Source organism: Natrix helvetica (genome assembly GCF_964273705.1).
Source record: "Natrix helvetica genome assembly, chromosome: 5".
Classification (NCBI taxonomy): domain Eukaryota; kingdom Metazoa; phylum Chordata; class Lepidosauria; order Squamata; family Natricidae; genus Natrix; species Natrix helvetica.
In genome coordinates this window covers 721,646-744,641 of record NC_138551.1, presented here as the reverse complement: position 1 = coordinate 744,641, position 22,996 = coordinate 721,646, and the positions used below count along the sequence as shown (strand labels likewise).

Sequence of the window (22,996 nt, the reverse complement as noted above, 5' to 3'; positions counted from 1 at the left end):
CCCCCCCGACATTAGAACCACTACTGACCTCCGCTCCTTCCGACAGAAACTGAAGACACACCTGTTCCGACTGGCTGGTTTGGCATAATTTACAACGTCTGCCCCCCTGGCATATACTTTTTACGGGTTTTTAGAGGGATAGTGCATAAATTGTATGATATTTTAAATTCTTATATTGTTTATTTATTAGCTGTACAGTTTTGGCCTATTTTATCCTCCTCCTATGCATACATGTATTTTATTTGGTGTTTTTTAATATGGACTGTACACCGCCCCGAGTCCCTTTCGGGAGAGGGGGCGGTATATAAGTGCTAATAAATGAAATGAAATGAAATGGGCAATGAAATATCTGCAAAAAAATAATTCGGCTCAGAGAGCACCAAGGAGCCCTCATGTCAGTTCAATGAATATTCCCCTTCGTGATTTACTTCCTTACTTACTCCCTCCCTAACCCTGGCCCTGATAGTTGTTGGGCTAGGAGAAGAGGTTTCCAGAGGAGGGACCCTCCAGGGGCTTCCCATCTGTCATGGGGGGGGCTACTCAGTGTCCCTCCCTCCCTCCCAATAAGGAGGAGACCCTAATGGGATTGTCCTGAGCCACATCTCCCCTCTGGCCTTTGGCAGATGTTCCGGCCCACCAGAATCGTGTGACCCAAAGCTGGAAGAGGAAATTCAGAGGAATTCTGCCTGCCGCCTGATCGCAGATCCAACAGGTAAAGCTTCCAGAATGGCTCCCGAGTGGAAGTGCTGCCTCTCTCGTTCTGAGCTCCCACTCGCTGCCCTCAGAAGTGCAAGCCGGAGGGCTGAGAGACCGGCCCCTTGAGCAGGGCTAATGCTTGGGGGCAGAAGCTTTGCAAGGGTCCCTCCTCCAGTTTAACAGGGGCCCAGGCTGAGACAAAGGCACAGGTGAAGGGCTTTGGCTGGGGAGACCCACCCCGTGTCTGCTTGCCAATCACCACGCTCTCTCCCCTGGGCAAGGGGTCCTGCCAGGGCCTGCCTTTGCCTGTTCAGCAAAAGGGATGCCGCCCCTCCCCTGCTGACTGCTTCCTCTTCTGCCCAGGGCCCTTCGGGCAGTGCCATGCTGTGGTGGACCCCACCCATTTCCTGGAGAACTGCATTTATGACGTCTGCCTCACCCAAGGACAGCAGACCTCCGTGTGCCATGGGCTGCAAGCCTACGCGGCCTCCTGCGCCAACGCTGGGCTGTGCGTGGAATGGCGGAACTCCACCCTCTGTCGTAAGTGCTGCGCTTGGGGACGGGGGGGGGGGGGAGCTTGGCAGGGAGGCGTCAGAGGAGACCTGGGACTGGCTCAGGAGAAGCAAAGGACTCGATTTGGACAGCCAAGAGCAACTCTCCTTCCTTCCTTCTCTTTCTCTCTCTTCCTTTCTTTCCTTTCTCTCCTTTATTTCTCTCCCTCTCTTCCACTCTTCTTTCATGTCCTTTCTTTCCTTCTTTCCTCCCTCCCTCCTTCCTTTTATGTCCTCTCCTTGCTTCTTTTCTTCTTCCTTCCTTCCTTCCCTTTCTTCTATCCATCCTGTGAATGGATAATTTATTCATTTATGTCTTGTAGACAATGGAAAAAACAGAAGCATGGGGAAGAAGCAGGAGTTTTGAGTGTAGAAGACCCCCCTGGTTGTAGGCTTCCGCCCCCACCCCCACCCCGAGAGAGAAACTTGATATTGTCCTGGAGCCGGGGGGGGGGGGGGCTTCTGAAGTGAGACTCTGGGTCTGAAGCGCCATCCAGACCCTCACAGCCTCTGCAGGGATCTTCTAGACCAGGACACCTGCCCTTGCACCCGGGGTCTCTCTCCCTGGGTGTCAGCACCGGGTGCCTAATAGCCCTCTCCCAACTGGGGGCCATCTCCCCCAATGGCTTCATGTCAGCTGCGAAAGAGAAGGGCTGAGTCCTGGGGCAGCCCAATGGCCCAACCTCCCCCCTCTTCCCCCTCCGACTGGGTGAAGCTGCTCTCAGCGGCCAGTTTCCCTTTGGCTGTTTGTCCTCCTCTTTATCTTTTCCCCATCCTCCTCTTCCTCTTTTTCCCACTCACTGCATCCTTCTCCTCCTCCCTTTTCCTCCTCCTTTCTCCTCTCCATGGCCTGGGCAACAGGCAACCAGTCTCGCTCAGCACCCTCCTCAATCACCTGGGCCCCCCTGACTAGAGCCGAGGGGGACCTGTGTGTGAGAGAGAGACCCCTCCCGTGACTGAGGTCTCTTCCCTTCCAGCCGTCTCCTGCCCCGTCAACAGCCACTACAGCAGCTGCGGGACTTCCTGCCCTTCCAGCTGTGTGAAGGCCCGAGGGCCTCCCCCGTGCAGCCCCCTCCCCATGGACGGCTGCTTCTGCAACGAAGGCTTCGTCCTGAGTGGAGACACCTGTGTCCCCGAGACTGACTGTGGCTGTGTGGATGGCCAGGGCAACTACTACCAGGTGGGTTTTTCTCCTCTGGGGTGGGAGGCTGGGAGGACCCGCAGTGGGCTGGCTGCCTTGGCTGCAAACCTTCACAGCAAAGGGACCATACTCCATACCACGCGAAGTATCAGGACCGATTTGTAAATCCTTAGTAAAGCCTCACCTGGAATACAGAATCCAGTTTTGGAATACTGCATCCAGGTCACAAAACTACAAAAAAGCTGTGGAGACTTTGGAAAAAGTGAAGAGCAACTAAGATGGAGACCAAAACATGGGAAGAACAGCTGCAGGATTTGAATTTGGCTGGTCCAGAGAAAAGGAGCAGGAGGGAGGAAGAGAGCAGCATCCCATGATCTGAGGGGCTGTCCCAATGACGAGGGGGGGTATATAAAGGTAAAGGTTCCCCTCGCACATGCCTGCTAGGCATTCCTGACTCCAGGGGGCGATGGTGCTCATCTCCCTTTCAAAGCCAAAGAGCCAGCGCTGTCCGAAGACGTCTCTGTGGTCATGTGGCCGGCATGACTCAACGCCGAAGGAGCACGGAACGCTCTTCCCTTCCCAAGGGGTATCTAGAGCCCACTGTCAAAAATGTGTAGCACTTCAAATATATGTTGGAAATGTAAATCCATCATTTGTGTTGGACCTGTGACAAAACAAAGAAATCAGTATTGGAGTATGATTCACAACACAAAATATTCTCAAAGTGGATATAAAAATAAAAGTAGAGGCTTTCCTTCTGGGCTTATTGGACAAAGAAATGGGGTGGGGATTGGAAGGTCAATGCTGTATTATGCTGGCAGCAGCAAGGACACTTTATGCAAAGCAATTGAGGAGGCTTTCCTTCCCCCAGTGGACAAAGGGCTGCAAAGCCCCATGGAGTTAGCGAAGACGGCTCAAGCGACTGCTTGGGTGAAAGGAAAGCACACAATGTTGCTTCATCTTGGAAACCCCTTCTGGACTTTGTGCTCGAGGGGGACCTAAAGTACAGGAATGCCTTTTCAGGACCAATGGTCAGAAATGGGATATGCAAAACAGGGTCCGGAGCTCAGGCAATGAAAGATGGACTACGGGGGACGAGGAAAGCCAGCAGAGATTGGAGGGGCTGAGCCGGTGGGGAGGGGGATTGGGCTGCTGCAGCCATCAACATCCTAGGAGGGAGGGGGGAGGGAGGGAGGAGGGGCCATTTTTTGAGGGTCTCTGGGACTTTCTAACCTACCGTTTCCTCCTCTTCTTCCTGCAGCTGGGGGAGAGTTGGTTCACTGATGAGGCCTGCAAACATCGATGCACCTGTGGGCACAACAACATCACATGCACCCCATGGCAATGTGGTCTGCAGGAGACTTGTGCTGTTCAGGATGGAGTAGTGGGTTGCTACACCAAGGGTAAGTTCAGCATGTCGGACTGGCATATGACGGGCAGGATGGAGAATTAACAGAACTGCCAACGAAATCAGTCTGCCTGGCATTTCAAGGGCACCGAGGAAATCTTCTAATACAGCAAAGCAATTCCTTAGAAGCGTCAGAGACAGATGTGGTTTGGTCGACCACAGCAGGCAGATCTGCTACATTGAGGGAGGCAAACAAGAAGAGAGATGAATTGGATAACAGAGTGACAGAAGCGGAAGGGACCTTGGAAGTCTTCTAGTCCAACCTCCTGCTGAAGCCAATCTTCTTGATTCGTTTCCATTCAGTTTCCTCTCTTGCTTTCTGACACTTTGGAGAATAGCTTGACTCCCTCTTCTTTGGGGCAGGCCCTGAGATATTGGAAGAGTGCTATCGTGTCTCCCCTGGTCCTTCTTTTCATCAGAGTAGACTGTTCCTGCAACCGTTCTTCCTATGTTTTGGCCTCCAGTCCCCTCATCCTCTTTGTTGCTCTTCTCTGCATTTTCTATAAATCTCAACATCTCTTATATATCGTGGTGACCAAAACTGAATGCAAATATTCCAAGTGTGGCCTTACCAAGGCCTTGCAAAGTGGTATTAACCCTTCACGGGATCTTGATTCCATCCCTCTATTTATGCAACCTAGGATTGTGTTGGATTCTTGTGGCTGCCGCAGCACACAGCTGACTCCTGTTTAAGTGATTGCCAAGAACACCTGGAACTCTGCCCCCTTAAGCTTACCAAAGTCTCTCTGCATCCTGCAGGCCGGGCATCGTGCCACGTGGTGGGTGATCCCCATTATTACACCTTTGACAAAGTGATGCACACCTTCCTGGGCACCTGCCTGTACACCCTGGTCACTGCTTGTGACGCCCGGAGCCTCTGCACGGTCACCCCCTTCAACATCACGGGGAAAAACGAAGACCGGGGCCTACGAGGAGCCACCTACCTCCGGGAGGTCCATGTGGATGTGTACGACCTACGGATCACTCTCCAGAAGGACAAGAAGATTCTGGTACAAAGGGGGCCTGGGTGGCTTCAGGTCTTCTGAGCTCTTGTCCGTCACCAGTTACTTTTGATCAAGCTTCAGTTCAGGGTAGGGATGACAACCGTGGCAGCTTTAAGGCTTGTGGACTTCAACTCCCAGAATTCCCCAGCCAGCTTTGCTGGGAGTTGAAGCCCACAAGCCTTAAAGCTGCCACGGTTGTCATCCCTGGTTTAGGGGTTGATTAGTTCTCTATTTATAGCCATGGCTGGTTTGATTTTCCAGGGTTATCCAATCCTTTGGGAAGAGCCCAGTACAGGCAGTCCTCGGCTTACAACCACAATTCAGCCCAACATTTCCGATGCTAAGCGAGACGTTTGTTAAGCGCTTTGCCCCATTTTATAACCTTTCTTGCCATCATTCAGTGAATCCTTGCAGTTGTTAAGTTAGTGACACGGTTATTAAGTGAATCTTGACTTTACTTGTCAGAAGGTTGCAAAAGGGGAGCACATGCCCCATGCAACCGTCATAAGTATGAACCCGTTGCCAAGCGTCCGAATTTTGATCAAGTGACCCTGGGGATGCTGCAAAGGTTATAAGTGTGAAAAATGGCCATAAGTCACTTTTTTCAGTGCCATTGTAACTTTAGTCACTAAATGGATGGTTGTAAGTCGAGGACTGCCAGTAGTTGCCCGGCTCTCCCAGTGAGGAAGCAAGGAACACCCCCGAGTGTCTGGGGTGGCCCTGTGTGGGCCTTTGGCTTCACTCCCAGGGCTGACTCACAACCTTACCTCCCTCCGCAGCTGAACAAGGTGAGGGCCTACACCCCAGTGGAGAGCCGCTCCCAACGGAACTCGGTGACTGTGTCGAACGTGGGCAACTACATGGTGGTGGAAACTGACTTTGGGCTGATGGTGAAATACGATGGGAATCAGTACTTGGATATCAGCCTGCCGAGCTCCTACTTCTCCCAGGTGAGTCCCGGATGGAAGGAGATCCATCCAGGTGATACGTTGCGTTTGCACCCAACTTTGCCTCTGGAGAGCAAAGCTCATCCGCAGCTCTGTGCCTCCAACTTCTGCTGGTTGGAGGGTCTCCCCAGAGACACCGTCCGAGGGGCTTCGGAGTTTTATGCTCAAGGCCTTCTCAGCCTGGCATCCCTCCTCCAGAGACAGCTGGTCAAGGACTTCTAGGGAATTCCCAAATAAGGTTGCCCAATCCTGGAGGGTCGCCTCCCATCTGATGGCCATTCAGAGACCGTGGCTTGTGATTAAGGAATCCCACTGGGATATCACCGCTTAGCAGCTCCCTGGTCCTCTGTGGACGGGTGGGAGGCCGGTCCAGATCCAATAGGAATCCCAAGGGCGCTTTTGCCAACTGGACTTCCTAGGGTTTCTTTCTTTGAAATAATTTCACTTCTCTTCCAAGAAGCTTCTTCCATTCCATTTTTTATTCATCAAACGAAAATTACAAATTCAAACCAACAAAATGAAAAAACTAAAACTAAACTAAAATAATAATATTTGTGATTATATAATAATTATAAAAATAAGAAAATCCTTACTCAGCGTGTGCCTCCCACCAAGGAAGCCCCCACTTTAAATACACTCAGTTTCTTGAACCATCAACTGGCTAAGAGGATGGGTTGGTACAAAGGGTTCGACTGAGGCCAAGCTCTCCCCTTGCGCCCATGGAAGGGAGTCTTTGTCGCTCAGGGTTGAACTGAGGGGTCCTGGGTGCTCTCGGGACTTGGTGGTTTCCTTGCTGACATTTCATGACCCAACTAAGGAACATCATCAGTGCTAGAAGGGAGGGAAGGAGAGGAGGAAGAGGAGGACGGTGGGATCCTTAGTGCTGTCTGAGCTTGATGGTTGTTTTTTGCAGACGTTTCATGACCCGACTAGGTAACCTCATCAGAGTTCTGTCTAGTTGAGTAATGAAGCACCCCATTGCACCAGGCGATGGAAACAGGGCCCTGCTGTTTGTTGGGGTTCGTATTTTGAATTTGCCACCCAGGGACCCCCCTGAACCTCCCTCTTCTCTCCAGGTGCAGGGCCTCTGTGGGAACTACAACGGCCAAAAGGAAGATGAGCTGCTGATGCCCAACGGATCCCAGGCCAAGAACGTCACTCAGTTTGGAAACAGCTGGAAGGTGGACGATCCTGAAGACTCAAGGTGTGTGGTGCCCCCCTTGCTATCCTTCCTTCCTTCCTTCCTTCCTTCCTTCCTTCCTTCCTTCCTTCCTTCCTTCCTTCCTTCCTTCCTTCCTTCCTTCCTTCCTTCCTTCCTTCCTTCCTTCCTTCCTTCCATTCTACATCAGCGGCATCTGACTCCAACTCATAATATGCTTGTAACTCGGTTGTAAAATGTTTGGTTGGAGGGCCCCCCCCCGTTCCCTTCAGCTCCAGAGGCGCCGGTCCGCCTGGTCTCTGGTCCCCCAGCCAAATTCCCCCACGCCTGCCTTCCCTGCAGCTGCCTGCCAGACACACGCCCAGAGCTGGGGCCCCCTTGTGCCCCGGGCGACCTGCCCTCCGTGGAAGAGCAGTGCCAGGTTCTGCGGTCCGGAGCCTTCGTGCCCTGCCACCCGCTGGTGCAGCCAGACCTCTTCATCCAGACCTGCGTCTATGACATGTGCAAGTACGAGGGGATGCGTGCCACCCTCTGTGCCGTGGTGCAAGCCTACGTGGACTCCTGCCAGGCCAAGGGAGTGCCCATCCAGTGGAGGAACAGCACTTTCTGCCGTAAGGAGCCCGGGAGGCAGATCCCATGGGGGGGGAGGGGAGAGGGGCCCGGGAGGAAGCGCAGAGGCGGAAGAGGAAAGGTGGGCAAAGGTGGGCAGGGGCTGCCTTGTGCCACGGGCCAGAGAGGGAGCTGCCAGCAACACACCTGGCCTGGCAACCCTTCTTCTGCAGCTGCTCTGCCTCCTGAGCCCAGCATAGCCCCAGCCACACCAGCCGGGGAGGCCTATTGGCCAGGGAGTTTTGGGTGGGTGGGTGGGTGTCCGTTTCCAGGAGAAGGAATGGCTGCCCCACCTCCTGACTTTTTGGGACGGTCCTAAGAGTGAGTCCTGCCAGGCGTCCTGGGGACCCGATGGAGGAGCTTCGTACTGGAGGCAGTGGGAAGAGTCACCCACCTTCCCTCGACTTACAACAGTTTGTTTAGTGACCGTTCAGAGTTACACTTAGCACTGAAAAAAGTGACGTGACCATTTTTCACACTTACGACCGTTGCAGCATCCCCAGGGTCATGTGATCAAAATCCAGGCACTTGGCAACTGACTCATACTTATGACGGTCGCAGTGCCCCGGGGTCACATGATCCCCTTTTGTGACCTGATCAGCAAAATCAATGGGGAAGCCAGATTCACTTAACGGCCGTGTTGCTGCCTTAACAACTGTAGTGATTCACTTAACAGTGACAAGAGATGTTGCAAAATGGGCCAAAACTCACTTAAGAACTGTCTTGCTTAGCAACAGAAGTTTTGGGCTCCATCGTCACTGGAGGCCTTTAAGGGCCATGCATAAGGCCTCCTGCTTGAGAAGTGGACTAGAAGACCTCCAAGGTCCCTTCCGCCTCTATTCTCATCATTCTTTGTGGTCATAAGTCGAGGTCTTCCTTATCGGGTGCATGTTGGTATTGGGGGGTTTAAATGGTTTTTGGCTTGTAAGCTGCCCAGAGTCGCTTTGAAACGAGATAATTTTGTAATAAAGAACTAACAAGAGCTAAGCCCCCCCCTCTCTCTCTCCTTCCCTCCAGCCCTGCCCTGCCCCCCCAACAGCTTCTACTCCCCCTGTGCCCCCCCCTGCCCGCCCACCTGCAGCAACATCTACGCGGGGGAGCTGTGTGAGAAGCCCCCCGGGGGGGAGTGCCTGGAAGGCTGCGTTTGCCACCAGGGCTTCGTGCTCAGCGACGACCAGTGCGTGCCCCTCAGCCAGTGCGGCTGCCAAGACAAGGACGGCCGGTACCACAAGGTAAGCGGGGGGGCCTCCTGCCTGCAGGGGATCCGAGCCCCCCATCTCTGCCCCCAGCTGCCTGGCCTTGGGGCGCTCAGCCACGGGGGTGAGCAGCAGCCCCACAAGGCTGAGGAAGGGGCCTCCCCTCGTGGCCCTGAACCAACCCCCAGGTCCCCCTCATTTTGGCAGATCGGGGAGAGCTGGCTCACCCCCCACTGCAGCCAGAAGTGCCGCTGTCGCAAAGGGGGAACCGTCAAGTGCCAGGACTTCGGCTGTGAATCTGGGGAGGTTTGCGATACGAAGAAAAACGGGAAGCTGCACTGCAAACCCACAGGTAGGGCCCAGGGATGCCAGCTGCGGGGAGGGGGGGAAGGAGCAGGAGCTCTGGGCAGAAGGAGACCCCCACCCCCTGAGGCAGCCCCGTCCCCTGCCCCCACCCTCCACCCCCCAGCCTTTAGGGGCTCCGCTGGGGAAAACCCAGGCAAGGCAATAAAGGAGAATATCTCTAGCTCAGGGTTGAACTGGTCCTGGGTGCTCTCTGAGCTTCCTGTTTTGTAGTCGCTGGCACTGATGATATTACCCAGTCAGGTAATGAAATGTCTACCAAAAAACCCACCCAACTCCTCCTCCTCCCTTCTAGCACTGATGATGTTAGCTAGTTGGATAATGAAACGTCTGCAAGAAAGCCACCCAGCTCAGAGAGCCCCAAGGAGCCCTCAGCCCAGGCCTGGTCCAGGAGGCATCTGGAGGAGGGTCTTCACCCCACGGAGTCCTTGGGGTCCAAGAGCAGCCCGAGCTGGGAGGGTCTTTCCCGCTGAGCAGCCACTGGGAAAGAAAAGCCCCATTCGGGAACCCTCCGCCTGGGGACTGGGATGCTGATCTCGCTCCTTCCCCTCCAGGGTTTGGCAACTGCTTGATCACGGGAGACCCCCATTACCTGACCTTCGACGGCCTCCTGCACCACTTCCAGGGGCTGCACACCTACGTGCTGGCCCAGAGCCGCCCCGATGCTTCCGAACGCCTGGAGCCCCTGAGCATCGAAGGGACCAACCGGCTGGTGGGGGGCCCCGGCCAGCCCTCCGTGCTGAAGGAGCTGCGCATCCGCGTCTACAACCACACGGTGGTCTTCAGGCAGAAGAAGAAGCTGGTGGTAAGGGCCCTTCCGGAGACCCTGCACCAGCCCTGAGCCTGGGGGCTCCTGGGCAATCTCCCGGGGGCCTTCAAAGCCCCCTCCCCGGCTTTAGCTCTGCAGGGCACCTGGGCCAGGGAATGAAATGGGAGGGGGGGTGGCCCCTTGGCTCACTGAAGCCCTCCTGCTGTGCCAGGGTCCCCCCAGGGCATCCCCAGAAAAGGGCCCCCTCCCCCCCACTGGCAGAAAGGGGGAAATGCAGGCAGTCCTTGACTTACAGCCATCCATTTAGTGACCGTTCAACGTTAGAACAGCACTGAAAAAGTCACTCATGATCACCTTTCACACTTACGACTGTCGCGGCCTCCCATGGTCACAGGATCAAAATTCAGACGCTTGGCAACTGGCTCGTATTTATGACGGTCACAGTGTCCTTAACGTGATCCCCTTATACGACCCTCGGCCAAGCCAAGTCAAGGGGAAGCCAGATTCGCTTAACAACTGTGTCACTTACTTAACAGCTGCAGTGATTCACTTAACAACTGTGGCAAGAAAGGTCGTAAGGCGAAGCAAAAGGGAATTCTGGGAGTTGGCGTCCACCAGGCTTAAAGTTGCCAAGGTTGGAGCCCCCGGCGTTAAGTGGCTCCTGCCTGTGAAAGGGCTCAATCACTTAGTGACCATTTGAAGTTACAAGGGCCCTGGAAAAAGTGATTTATGACCATTTTTCACACTTACGACCCTTGAAGCGTCTCTGTGGTCACATGATCGAAATTGGCAACTGGCAGGTACTTATGACAGTTGCTGAGTCCTAATGTGGAGAACAAGGGTCATGCTGCCATCTCCCCCGCACCCCCCAGGTGGATGGAGTGGCCACGGAGCCCCCAGCGCGACCTCACGAGGGGCTTCGCATCCAGCAGAGTGGGAGGCAGATCTTCCTGGAGTCGGACTTTGGCCTCTCGGTCAGCTTTGACGGCTTGGAGAATTCAGGTGAAGCAGCTGTAGGGGTTTGGGGGGAGGGGGGAGGGGGGAGGGGAGGGAAGGCACCCAAGGAGAGGAGGGGGCAGACCAAGGATCCTCCAGGGCTCCCCTGGGGTTCTGGCTTGGAGGAAACCATTTCTGCAGAAGAACAGTGGCAGGAATGAGGTTTGGGCAGTCTAGAGAAAAGAAGGACCAGTGGAGACATGTTGACAGTCTCCCAATATTTGAGGGGCTGCCCCAGGAAAGGGGGGGGGGGTCCACCTATTCTCCAAGGCCCCAGAGGGCAGGACAAAAAGCAACAGAGAGAGACGCAACCGAGAATGAAGGAGGAATTTCCTAGCAGTGAGGACAATTAACTAGTGGAACCGCTTGCCACAAGAAGTTATGGGAGAGAGGGAGGCTTTTAAGAAGAGCGTAAGGTCTCCTGGGCTGGACTAGAAGACCTCCGTGGTCCCTCCCAACCCTCTTATCCTGTGATTCCTCCCCTGGCCAGGCATCCTGCTGCCCAACAGCTATAAAAGGAGCCTGGAGGGCCTCTGTGGCAACTTTGATGGGAAGTACAAGAACGACTTTGCCAAGCCAGATGGGACCCTGGTCAAGGACGTCCAGACCTTCGGGGAGAGCTGGAGAGTCCCCGTCCAGAGAGGCTCCCCCCGCCTCAGGTAAGGACTCCTCCTGGAAGCAGCCTGAGTCCTTCCCAGGACCACCAGAGCCCCCTCCCACCAGCAGCACCCCCCTTCCCTGAAGAGGAGGGTCCACACAATCCCAGGCGCTGTGATTAGGCAGCAGCCTCAGACTGACCCGCATTGGCCAATGGAGGCACAAACCTCTCTCTGTCCTGCAGTGGAATCCTAGAATGCACTTAGAAGGGTACTAGAGGTCATCTAGTCTCTTTCCCTTCCTCCAAGGGATCCTGCAAAGCCTTTTCCCTTCCAGGCGAGACCTCGTGACCAAAGAACCCCCGGAGGAGGCTGAGCTGGACGTGGGATTTTCCCTCCTTTGCTCCGAAGAGGACATCAAGGTGTTCAGGGGCAGCTCCGCCTGTGGCATCCTGGCAGACCCCAAGGGCCCCTTCCGAGGCTGCTTGGCCCACCAGGCCCCCGACCCCTTCCTGCAGTGAGTGCGGCTTTCTCCTCCACCCCCTCCCCCACATCGCATCCCCTGTGGGGCCAGGAGGGATCAGGGGGATCTGCATAACTTCTTAGCTCCCACCTGTGCGCTTTCTCCCTTCGCCCTCTTCCTGCCACCAGACATCCCAAGCCTTTTTTCCCCCTTGCCCCCCCCTCCTCCCTCTGCCCCTCCAGCCACCCGCTCTGCCTTCTGCACTTCCTCTCCTCCCGTGCTGGAGCTCCCTTCTCCACCTGTCCTGCAGGGGGCCCTCCCTCCCTGTGCAGTGCTGGCCCACTGCCCCCCCCCCATGCCAACCTCCTGCTTCTCCTCCTGCTGCAGGAGCTGCGTGTTTGACATGTGCAGAGAAGCCAACCGGAGCGCCCGCCTGTGCCCCATCCTGGAGCAGTATGCCATGGGCTGCCAGAGCAAGAACCTCTCGGTGGCCGACTGGAGGGCAGCCACCGCCTGCCGTGAGAAGCAGCCTCCTTTTTCGGGGGGCATCCCAGGAGGGAGGCCTGGCCTGGCCCTCCCTTGGGCAGGGGAGCCAGTGGGGTCACTGCCCCAACACTCCCAGGGCGCTGACGGGCACCACCAGGCTCTGCCCTATGGCACCCTCGTGGGAGAGAGGAAGGGGGCTCCCCAGGGTGGGAGGAGGGCTGCGCTCTGGCCCAGACCTCACAGCGCTTCTCTCCTCCTCCGCCCACAGCTGTCCAGTGCCAGCCCCACAGCCACTACAACCCCTGCATGTCAGCCTGCCCTCCGTCGTGCTCCGACCTGGCGGCCCCTGCCAGCTGCAGCTCCCCCTGCCTGGAAGGCTGCGAGTGCGACTCTGGCTACGTCCTCAGCGGCTTTGACTGCGTGCCCTTCCGGGACTGCGGCTGCAGCTTCCTGGGCAAATACTATAAGGTACGGGGCCCACTCCTGCCTCCCCCCACCCCATCACCCTCTGTGAGGGTCCCCACTCCTGCAGTAGAGAATCTTTTCCAGTAAGGGGGCTCTCTCGTCTCACTCCCCCCCCCGGGGGCTCCTTTGGCACCACACCTGAACTAAGGAAGGGCAGAAGGAAGCTTCTGCTTTTAAGCTTAGGGATGCTCACAACCCAGGACACGGGTTTGAAACTCTCGGGCACATGTGTGCCCTTGTGCTTTATCCATAAATGGGGAGCAGAGTGGCACACGTGGGGAGGATGCTGGGCTGGAGGTTGGCAAGGCCACGTTTGAGACCCAAGTGCTGCCATAGGGCAGGGTGAGCTCCTGAGCTTTGCTCCAGCTCTGGTGAGGACATCAAAGAAACCCCCAAATGGGCAAAAACAACCCCAGGCAACGATGACATCAACAGCTAATCCTTCCAACCCGGAAGCCCCTTTTGACACCAGTTCGGCCTCGTCTGCATCCTCTTTTAACGACCCCACAATCCCTTGCGGGGTGAAGTCTGGGCAACCGAATGGAGCTAGGAGAGTATTTTAATGGCCGGACGCCCTTCCCTGTCGCCAAGGCAGAGTTTTGTTCAGCAGATTTATTCTCATTGTGCCCAGAGAGAGAAATATCAGCCTCTCTCTAGGATCAAAGGCACAGCCTCCTGAGGGTGAGGCGAGAGCTCCCCCTCTAGGCCACCGCAACACTCCTGCTTTCAACACCAGCGCAATCCATAAATACTTACATCAAGCCCCCCACCACCACCAAGCAATATCACCCGCCATTTCTACTCATTCTTCTGAAAAGCTCTGCAGAATCTTAAGCCAAAGCAGACCTTTAGAGAGAGAGAAGACCCTCCCTCGCAATTGTGGAGAGGAGAGGGGCCTCTTCTCATCATTTTATAAGCATCCCCAGTGCACCTGGGTGAAATTGGTCCCCGCCCCCTCTGCTCATCTGTGGGCTGGGAAACCTGAGGAGCTGGTCCAGTTGGGCCTTTTCCTCCTCTGGGGAGCCATTTGGGGCAAAGTGGCAAGGAGTCCCCGTCCATCTCCTGCTCCCCCTTTCTCGACCAGGTCAGGGACCGCTTTATGGCCGATGACTGCAGCCAAGACTGCGTCTGCACGGACAGTTCCAGCCTCGACTGCAAGCCCACCAGCTGCCCCCAGGACTTCCGCTGTCGCATCTTCAACTTCACCCGCGGCTGCTATCAGGGTGAGTGTTCCTGGGGGAGCAGTGGGTGGGTGGGGGATACCGTTGAGCTGCAGTAGGACCCTTTGTGTGTGGCGCAGTGGTTAGAATGCGCCATTGCAGGCAAACTCTGCCCCTCTAACCAGGGGTTCAATCCTGACCGGCTCAAGGTTGACTCGGCCTTCTATCTTTCCATAAAATGAGGAGCCAGATTGTTGGGGGGGGCCAAGAGGCTGACTCTGCTTAGAGGGGGCTGGAAATCCCTCCCAAGCGGTATATAAGCCCACATGAGAGGTGGGTTGCTGCCAGTTCGGCCTGGTACTAGCTGCAGCAGGAGGCCCTGCCCACTCGCCCGGACACCCCTGTGCCTGCGTGGGAGCATGTCCAGGCTGGTAGTAAATTAGCAACCCACCTCTGGTCCAAATGTCTTGTGTCCGCAAGGGCCACTATCCCCTTGTGGCCTTTGTCACTCCACCCAGACGGAGGGCTGGGGGGCTGCCACAGCCAGGAGGGCTGCCCCTTTCCAAGCCCCCGTCTTCCTCCTTTCCTCTGCAGCTGACCCCTGCGAGCCCAACTCCTGTGTCAACAATGGGACCTGTGTGCTGGACAGCAGCCCAGATACCTTCCACTGTGAATGCCTGGAGAATTACGAAGGACTGCTCTGTGAGATACAGGTCACGCCAAAAGGTAAATACACACAGACACACACACGAACCATCCATGGGTTTAATAAGTGTGTCCCACAAGCTGCTTTGGGTCCCCAGGCCTCTTGCCCATCCCAGAGATTGCGTCCACTCCAGAGAAGAGAACCATCAGAACCCCATTTTTAAGCCGTCCTATGTGGGGCTGGCTGTTCTCTTGGGGCCCCCAAAGAGAGGAGGGGTAACTGCACAGGAGTCTGTAAATGAGGGGTTCTGGGGGGGGGTCCCTGAGCTTGGTTGTTTTCTTACAGTCATCACGATGCCCAAACTATGTAACATCATCAGTGTAATAGGGTGAAAGCAAACCTCCTTCCCTTCCAGCACTGGTGATGTTGCCTAGTTGGGTCATGAAACGCCTGCAAGAGAACAAGCAAGCACTAAAGACCCCACAGTCCTCCTCCTCCTCCTCTCTACAAACCCTTCTCCCTTCCAGCACTGGTGATGTTGCCTAGTTGGGTCATGAAACCCACCAAACTCAGAGACCCCCAAGGACTCTCATTTCAACCTTGAGCTACGAGCGTTCTCTCTCATTGGACTCTATAAAACAACTTCTCAGCCTGCCCTCCAGGCAACCTCAGATCTCCTGGGGGGCAGGGGGGCTTCCAAGAAGCATCCAGCCCTCTCCTTAGGTTCCCCCTAAGGCAGAACACACACACACACACACACACACACACACGGCCTTTAGCAAGCGTCCTCCTCCCTCTAGGGATGAGAAACAGGTGGAGGTGATAAAATTAACCTATTTTCTGGGCTGCTTCATTACACCACCAATACCCCCAAAATAAACCACAGTTTGCCCAAAATGTGCATGTTGCCCAGAGCACTCGGGCTTCGCAGATCCATGAAGCCCAATGGTGTTGCACCAAACTGCCAGTCCTCGCCCTTGTGGCCACCGTCACCCCAGAGGGAAGGCTGGGGGCTGCCACAGCCAGGAGGGCTGCCCATTTCCAAAGACCCCCCCACCCTCCTTTCTCCCTCCCTGTGCAGCCGACCCCTGCCAGCCGAATCCTTGCCTGCACAACGGGATCTGCGTGAGGCACAACAGCTCCGGGCTCTTCCACTGTGAATGCCTGGAGGGGTTCCATGGGAAGCTCTGCGCGGAGGGACCAGGAGGTAAAGTCCTTCCCCGGAGCCCCTCTCCCAACCCCTGGCTGGTGGGTCCCCAGGGGGCTCCGGGGGGTCAGTTCGGCTCCCATTTCCAAGCGGTCCTGCTTGGTGCCCTCCAAGGAGAGGCGGGCGGTGCTGCTTGGGGGCATTTATTTATTTAGCGTATGGCATATCATCATATCTGACTTGCACTATATACAGTTAGTCCTCAATTTACAAAAAGTTCATTTAGTGACCATTCAAAGTCAGAATTGCACCGGGAAAGTGACGTATGACCATTTTTCACCCTTACAACGGTTGCCCCTTCCCCAGGGTCACGTAATCAAAACTCAGGCGTTTGGCAATTGGTTCACGCTTGTGACAGTCGCAGCGTGCCAGGGTCACGGAGCTGCTTTTCTGAACTCCCAACAAAGTCCATTGGGGAAGCCAGATTCACTGAACGACAGTGTCACTAACCCATGTGGTGATTCACTTAACAGCTGTGGCACGAAAAGTTGTAAGATGGGACAAAGCTCTCTTAAATGTTTCCTTAGCCACAGAACTTCTGGGCTCAGTTATAGCCATAAGTTGAGGACTTCCTCTATTGGCATTTCACCGAAGTTAAAGAGGCAGAGAAATGGGAATATTAAAGAGATCTCTGTCCAAACACCAAAACACCCAGGCCGTCTGACCCCCGAAGGGCGGCATCCTTTACGGGAGAAAAATAAGACACTGGACGGCGTCTGCCCGCAGGCCCCGGGGAGCGAATCGATCCGTTCTCTGCGCTTGCCCAGCCCAAGTTAGACCTATCCAGAGGCATCCAAAGGCAGCCCCGCCAATATTCTCTTTGCCCGGAGCAGCCGGCTTTGCGCGCTGTGGGAACGGAGCCCCGTGGAGCGCAAAGCCGTCGCCCCGAGCTCCGCCGACCGCCCTTTCTCTCCCCCCAAGGGCCTGAGCGGCTCGCCCTCTACATCGCCCTGGGCGTGGCGGCGGGCGCCGTCCTGCTTGCCGTGGCCGTCTCCGTGCTGGTCTGCTCGTGCTCCCGCAGGTGAGTCGCTCCGGGCAGGTCAGGGAGGGGGCGGGGGGGTTGGCAGAGAAGCGCTCTGCGGACGCGGGGGGGGGAGAAGGGGGGCGGCTTCTTTCCGAGGGAGGGGGCCTTTCTCTGGGGCGGGTCTCAGAGCTGGCCCCTTAAAAGCCCCGTCACCCGAGCCCCCAATTGGGGCGACCCTGCCTCTCGGGGCCCCTCCGGCCCTTCTGCCGTCTAAGGACGCTCTTCTCTTGCAGGAGACGGAGCGCAGCGCGGCGATCGCGGACCTCGGCGGCTCAGCGCAGCCTGGGCGCTCTCTCCAACCCGGCCTTCGAGCGCGACTAGGAGCCGACCCTGCCTTCCCCCCTTCCCCTGCCCTCCTCTTCCTCCCTCCGGCCGGTTGCAATAAAGGCAATTCTTTTTCAACGGAGCATGGCTGCGGCTCCTGCCTCTTCGCTGACCCCCGGGAGACGCTCCCTCCAGGCATCGCCGCCCCCTCGGCCCCCCAAGAGCGCGCCAGCCGAGCCTCCGCTCCCCCAGCGGGGGAAAAGGCTTCCCTGGGAGCGGGGGGGGGGGGAGGATGGAAGCCGCGAGAGGCGTCCCAGGCAGAGGACGTTGCAAGGATCCAATGAGAGTCGCTCAGCGGGACCGAGCCGGGCGTTTCTTCTTGCGAGCTCCCTTCCGCGCCCAGAGGGGAGCCTGCAGCCGCGACTTGACTTGGCGCGGGGACCGAGGCCAAAGGAGTCCAGGCGCCCCGCGTGTCTCCTTGGGCCGCTCCCTCCCCGGCTAGGGCGCATCCGCGTGGGGAAAGGTCCCTTCCGAGCAGCGCTGCCAGCAACGGGTCTCCTTGCGGGGCTGGGCGGGGGAGTCCCCGCGGCTGCTCCCTTCTGGCTGCGCGGAGCCGCGGCTGGCTGGCCCGGGGCGGCTTCCCGGGTGGGCGGCGGGCTCCTCCCGCTCGAAGGCCGCGTTGAGGTAGGCCGGGCTGCCGTCCGCCCACTCTCGCCCGTGGAGGGGCGACCACAGCGCCTCCCTTCCCAGCTGCCGCTGCAACACCCGGTACCGGCTGGAGGAGCGAAAGCGGCAGAGCGCTTTGATCAGCAGCCACAGGCGCCGGTTCTGCAGGACGCCGTCCTGGAGGGGGAGAAGGGGGGTCGTCTGGCTGGCCGCTGAAGGGGCTTCAAAGCCCCACCCACCCGGCAGAGGGGGGGGCTGCTAGCGGCAATGAAAAAGAGGGAGTTGCCCAGCCTTGGCAAGGCTGTCCCCCCCCCCCGTCCCTTTCCCGGTTGGGTGAGGGGCGCTTCTGTCCTGCTGCCTCCCAGGCTCCTGCCCCAATCCTTCCCCTTGGGGGGAGGGTATCCTAGTGAGGGTGGGGAGGACAAGAGAGCAGCCCAAAGAGAGCCGAAAGGCAGACCTTCCCCATTGCAATGCCATGGGGGGGGGGGTGAGTGAGGCTCCTCTCACTCAGGAAGGGGGGGGACAACGCAGCCCTCAGCCTGGATGGATGGCAAGAGAGCCCAGAGAGATTATCCATCGGGAGCCCTGGTGGGACTCAAGGGGGGGGGAGAGTGTTTGGGGTCAGCCAAGGGCCACAGAGTCCCTCCAGCCCATCTTGAACGAGAGGAGAGATCCTGAAGCCAGCTCCCCCCCTTCCTGCCGCAGCCCCAGCAGCCATCTGCTTCCAGCCCTGCAGCCCCAAATCCTTTCCTGGGGAGGGAGGGACGCGTGGCTCACCTCCACCAAGGAAGAGGCCAGGAAGAAGACCAGCAGCATAATCAGGACGTATACCCTCCAGAGAGTCGGGGTGCAGAGAAGCTGTGAGGGGGCGAGAGAGGCTCCCCATCAGGTGGCCTGGCTGGCTGCCCCTCCCTCTCCACCCAGAGGAGCCCGTTCTACCCCGTAGGGGTTACCCTCCCTGCCTCTGGGGAAACTGGCAGCCCCCCCCCCAACCGCTCACCTCCATCCTCTGGTAGACCCCCTCAAGGTCGGCAAAGAAGAGGAACAGGGAGACCCCCAGTTGGAGACACAGCATGCCAGAGAAGATATCTGGGGGGGGTGGAGAAGGGGGAGGGGTCTTGTCAGTCCTGGGGAACGAGGGAGGGGCACCCCAAAGGAGGATGGGCAGTTGCATGGGGCATCAGGCCCACAGAACTCCCCCGTGGGGAGAAGGGGGGAGGGGCCCCCTCACTCACAGTTGGTGTAGATGGGCTTCCGGAAGGGTCTCCCCTTGGAGAAGGAGAAGGCGAAGGCGATGCAGCTGAGGGTCACCAGGGGCCACAGGGTGGTGGTCTCGTAGCTCAGAACGCGGCTCTCCTGCGCCGTGGCATTGGCCGTCCCGTTGCCTGGGCAGCTGGTCTGGTTTCCCAAAGGGCACCCGCTGGAAGGAGGGAGGCAGGGGGGGTCCCTAAGCACCAGCCCTCCCCTCCCCTTCTCCACCTGCTCCCAATGAGCCTCTCTGTTCAGGGGCAAGAGCAGGAGCTGGGCAGGCAGCCGGCCAGGTCCCTTCCCCCCATTGGAACCCAGGTGGGTGGGTGGGTGGGTGGACTCACCAGTGGCCCCGCAGCCGCGAGTACCAAGCCTGCCGCTGCACGTAGAAGAAGCCGAAGAGCTGGAGCAGGATGCTCAGGGCCACGTTGAAGAGGACGGAGAGCAGCAGCGGCGGAGAGAGCAGCCGTCCAGGGGGGCGGTAGGGGGCCAGTTTGGGGTAGGCGTGGGTCAGGTTCACTGGGAGGACAGAGGGAGAATGTTCCAGAGGATCTCCAGGTGGTCCAAGGAAAGGGGGGGGGCTTTCTTTGCTGCAGAGTCCCTACCCACATTGCTGCAGGTGGGGGGGGGGGAGCGAGAAACAGAGTGGCAAGCCACCAGCCACTTGATGCCCCAAGCAGAGCCACTCCTGGAGGCGCCCATGGCTGAGAGAGAGCCCAGCCACGCAGCCCTGGCACTGCCTGTCCTGCCGGGACTCTGTTGGCTGAGATCAGGCCAAGAGAGGGCCAACCTGATGCCAACTGGTGGTTTAGCACAACCGTGCGAGCAAAGACTGGCAGTTGGTTTCAGGCAAGATGCTCAGCTTGATTAGGTGTTTTGTGCCAACCCAGTCAGTGCGTTCCACCTGTGATTGCCAGGGAACCTCCTGGCGCCCTCAGGAGCTGCTCCGCCCAGTGCTGAGTCCAGCTCTCCCACAACCATCACCCTGTGGGAACCCAGAACAACCTTTTTAAGCAACCTTGTGGGAAGGAGCAGCTGGTGTCGGGGCAGCCCCTCCTGCTTTCCTCTGCTGCTCCACCCGTGTCTTGGGCGGCACCTCCCCAGATTCACCGCTGGCATGAAGGCACCCCATGTGCCTGCTGATGAGAGCCTGGAGGCAAAGCAGGGAAGAGCGGAGCGGCTTACTTGTGAGGCAAACCACGAGGGTGATGCAGATGTCTTGGATCAGGAACTGGTAATTCCCCAGGATCTGCAGTTGCTAAAAGGAGAAGATAAATTCCAGGGAGGGTTTTACAGTTGTGAGAGTCAAGGCTCCCCAATGCTCACGGGGAGATTCGAAGTGCTTCCCCCATACCGGCTGCCTGTTTCGAGTCCTAGGCCACTCTGGAAGTGAGACAGAAAGCTGCCTTCCTCCGAGGACACTTGAAGGTGATTGGTAAGGATTACTTATTAGAAGGAATGAACAAGGTGATGCTAGAGAGGAGAATACCTGAATCAAGGTCTGAAGCATATATGACACTTTTACCAAAAGGGGTGGCCGGTTTACTACAAATCAAGAGCTACAGACCAATTTCCCTGTTAGACTCAAGACTATAAGTTGTTTGCCTCAATATTGTCAGAACGACTTAAAAAACACAAACAATTTCATTCACTCTGATCAAAATGGGTTTCTGCCAAAGAGACAAATTAAAGACAATATGAGGATAATCTTAGACACTTTGGAATATTATGAGGCACATCCTGAAAAACAATTGGCCTTGATGTTCTTGGATGCTCAGAAGGCATTTGACAACGTGAATTGGTGTTTTATGTTGTTACAACTGGAACAGATGGGTTTTGGCGAGAAATTTATTCAAGCCATACAAACTATATATTATAAACAAACAGCAAAGATAATGATAAATGGAGATTTGACAGAGCCTACTGAAATAAAGAAAGGGACGAGACAAGGCTGCCCATTATTACTTTTTGTCTTAACGTTAGAAGTTTTAAATAGAAATGTCAGAGAAGGAAAAGAAATAAAAGGAATGAAAATTAAAAAGGAAGAATGCAAGCTACAAGCATTCGCAGATGACTTGGTCTTCATCCTAGAGGACCCATTAGAAACAGCACCTAAACTGATAGAAAGAATAGAAGAATATGGGAAAGTAGCAGGATTTAAAATAAATAAAGACAAAATGAAGATCTTGACAAAGAATATACCAACAAGACAAAAAGAAGAGTTGGCAGAAACTTTGGAGATGCAAGTTAGGAATAAGGTTAAATATTTGGGGATGTATTTAACAGCAAGATGCAGCGCTCTTAAAGACAACAACTACCATAAACTCAAACAATAGATCGTGATGGATCTGAAGAAATGGGAAAATCTACAACTTTTGATGATAGGGAGAATATCTGCAATTAAAATGAACATTCTACCTAGAATATAAGATTCTTATATCTTATATCTGTTCCAGACGATTCCAATTAGACTAGGGAAGGAATTTTTCGATGACTTAAATAAAATAGTGTTGAAGTACATATGGCAGGGGGGAAAAGCAAGAATAAAACTAAAATTGTTACAAGATGCAAGAACAAGAGGAGGATTGGGCCTGCCCAATTGGGAACTATACTATCAGGCTGCAAGTTTGACGTGGGTTAAAGAATGGATAACACTAAGGAATACCAGATTATGGACTCTTGAAGGACATGATCTATTGTTGGGCTGGCATGCCTTTTTATGGTACAAGGGAACTAAAACACAGGGGCATTTTAGAAGACATTACCTACAGGAGGCCTTGCTACTAAATTGGGACAAGATTAAAAGACAATATTATTTTAAAATTCCAGTCTGGACTTCCGGTTCCGGCGGCTACGGTGACGGGCAAGGACTTTGCCCGCTCCCGCTCTTCGGTGGGCTTCCCCCGTCTTCGGGGGGGCACAGGACGCCCCGAAGAGGCGCCCTGCCGAAGGAGCGGCTCGCGGAAGGCTCTGGCACCGGCGGCGGCTGGTGGGGGCTTTTCCGCTTTGCTCCACCGGGGAGCAGTTTTGGAGGACGCGCCTGCGTCTCGCCCCATGCCGATCGGAGAATGCAAAACTGAAGGAAGCAGCGGCGGTGTGGTGAGATGCTTCCTCTCTTCATCCCCTTACTCTTGAATGGATAGACTTTTCAGTAATTCTAAAAGTTAACCTTTCGGATTCACTCTTTGAGGAGCGGCTAGAGGGGAGGGGGATTCCCCCCCCCCTTGGACAAGCGGCTTGTTAAAATTCTGCTCTCGCCCCCAGGGGAAGGAGGAGGGGGGAGAGCCAACTAACGATGCCTCACCCCAGCAAAAGTGCTTTTCATGGGACTTAGATCCAGAACTTATTGATGATCTGAGAACTTTTTGAACTTTTTTAAAAAAAATTATGCCTCTGAGCCCAAAGCTGGCAGGGCAAGATGGCACACTTCCGTTGTCTTCATGAACTGTGAAACCTGACTCCACCTTTAAAATTCAGGCTTCTGGTCTTTGTCTCCGAGTCGCCCAGAGGAATCTCTTGTGGATTGTGATTTTCTGAACTCTTTGGAGAAAAAACTTTCATCTATTGCTAGAGTGACTAAAGAAACTCCCACCTGTTTGGATCCTCTGCCTTCTGGACTCGCCTGCCTGCTCTACTTCTCCAGCTGCCCAGTTTCTACACTGACTGATCTCTTTGCTTTTTAAACCATGTCTCCAAAAAGACCACCTCCTGGAAAACCTGGCTTTGCCACTTCTGCTCCAACATCTGCAACATCCAGTCCAGCCACACAGTCAAAGATAACAGAACTGATGCAACCTAAGACTACAGAGATAGACCTTCAACAAATGCTTCAACAAATTTTACAGGGCCAGGAGGAAATCAAGAAACAGCTAAGGGAAATGAAAGATGAAATGAAAGAAAATCAAGTTCAAATTTATAAGAACTCACAGAGA

At 55.7% G+C, this 22,996-nt stretch overlaps 2 protein-coding genes across 2 annotated transcripts in view; one reads left to right on the top strand and one right to left on the bottom strand.

The window, feature by feature from the left end:
* Positions 1 to 726: 726 nt before the first annotated feature.
* On the top strand, positions 727 to 17,234 carry LOC309393783 (zonadhesin-like; the record flags this gene model as incomplete). The annotated part of the gene is made up of 21 exons (XM_081956279.1): positions 727 to 787; positions 1,060 to 1,236; positions 2,225 to 2,427; positions 3,650 to 3,791; positions 4,556 to 4,806; positions 5,580 to 5,750; positions 6,824 to 6,951; positions 7,249 to 7,517; positions 8,533 to 8,747; positions 8,919 to 9,063; positions 9,629 to 9,879; positions 10,716 to 10,845; positions 11,330 to 11,498; positions 11,773 to 11,952; positions 12,286 to 12,416; positions 12,653 to 12,852; positions 13,934 to 14,072; positions 14,604 to 14,735; positions 15,737 to 15,862; positions 16,784 to 16,883; positions 17,120 to 17,234. The coding sequence occupies 21 exons, from the start codon at positions 727 to 729 to the stop codon at positions 17,205 to 17,207; spliced, it is 3,408 nt and encodes a 1,135-aa protein (XP_081812405.1). The 3' UTR covers positions 17,208 to 17,234.
* A 414-nt stretch (positions 17,235 to 17,648) lies between these two features.
* LOC309393782 (putative cation-transporting ATPase 13A5) overlaps positions 17,649 to 22,996 on the bottom strand; it is a gene marked incomplete at its 3' end in the record, with an annotated part of 47,906 nt that continues 42,558 nt past the window's right edge. The window contains exons 25-30 of the mRNA XM_081956278.1: positions 20,250 to 20,322; positions 19,409 to 19,583; positions 19,052 to 19,236; positions 18,817 to 18,905; positions 18,594 to 18,674; positions 17,649 to 17,993 (exon numbers count right to left, since the gene is read on the bottom strand). Coding sequence (XP_081812404.1) covers positions 17,649 to 17,993; positions 18,594 to 18,674; positions 18,817 to 18,905; positions 19,052 to 19,236; positions 19,409 to 19,583; positions 20,250 to 20,322 — 948 coding nt within the window. The remainder of the gene's footprint in view (positions 17,994 to 18,593; positions 18,675 to 18,816; positions 18,906 to 19,051; positions 19,237 to 19,408; positions 19,584 to 20,249; positions 20,323 to 22,996) is intronic.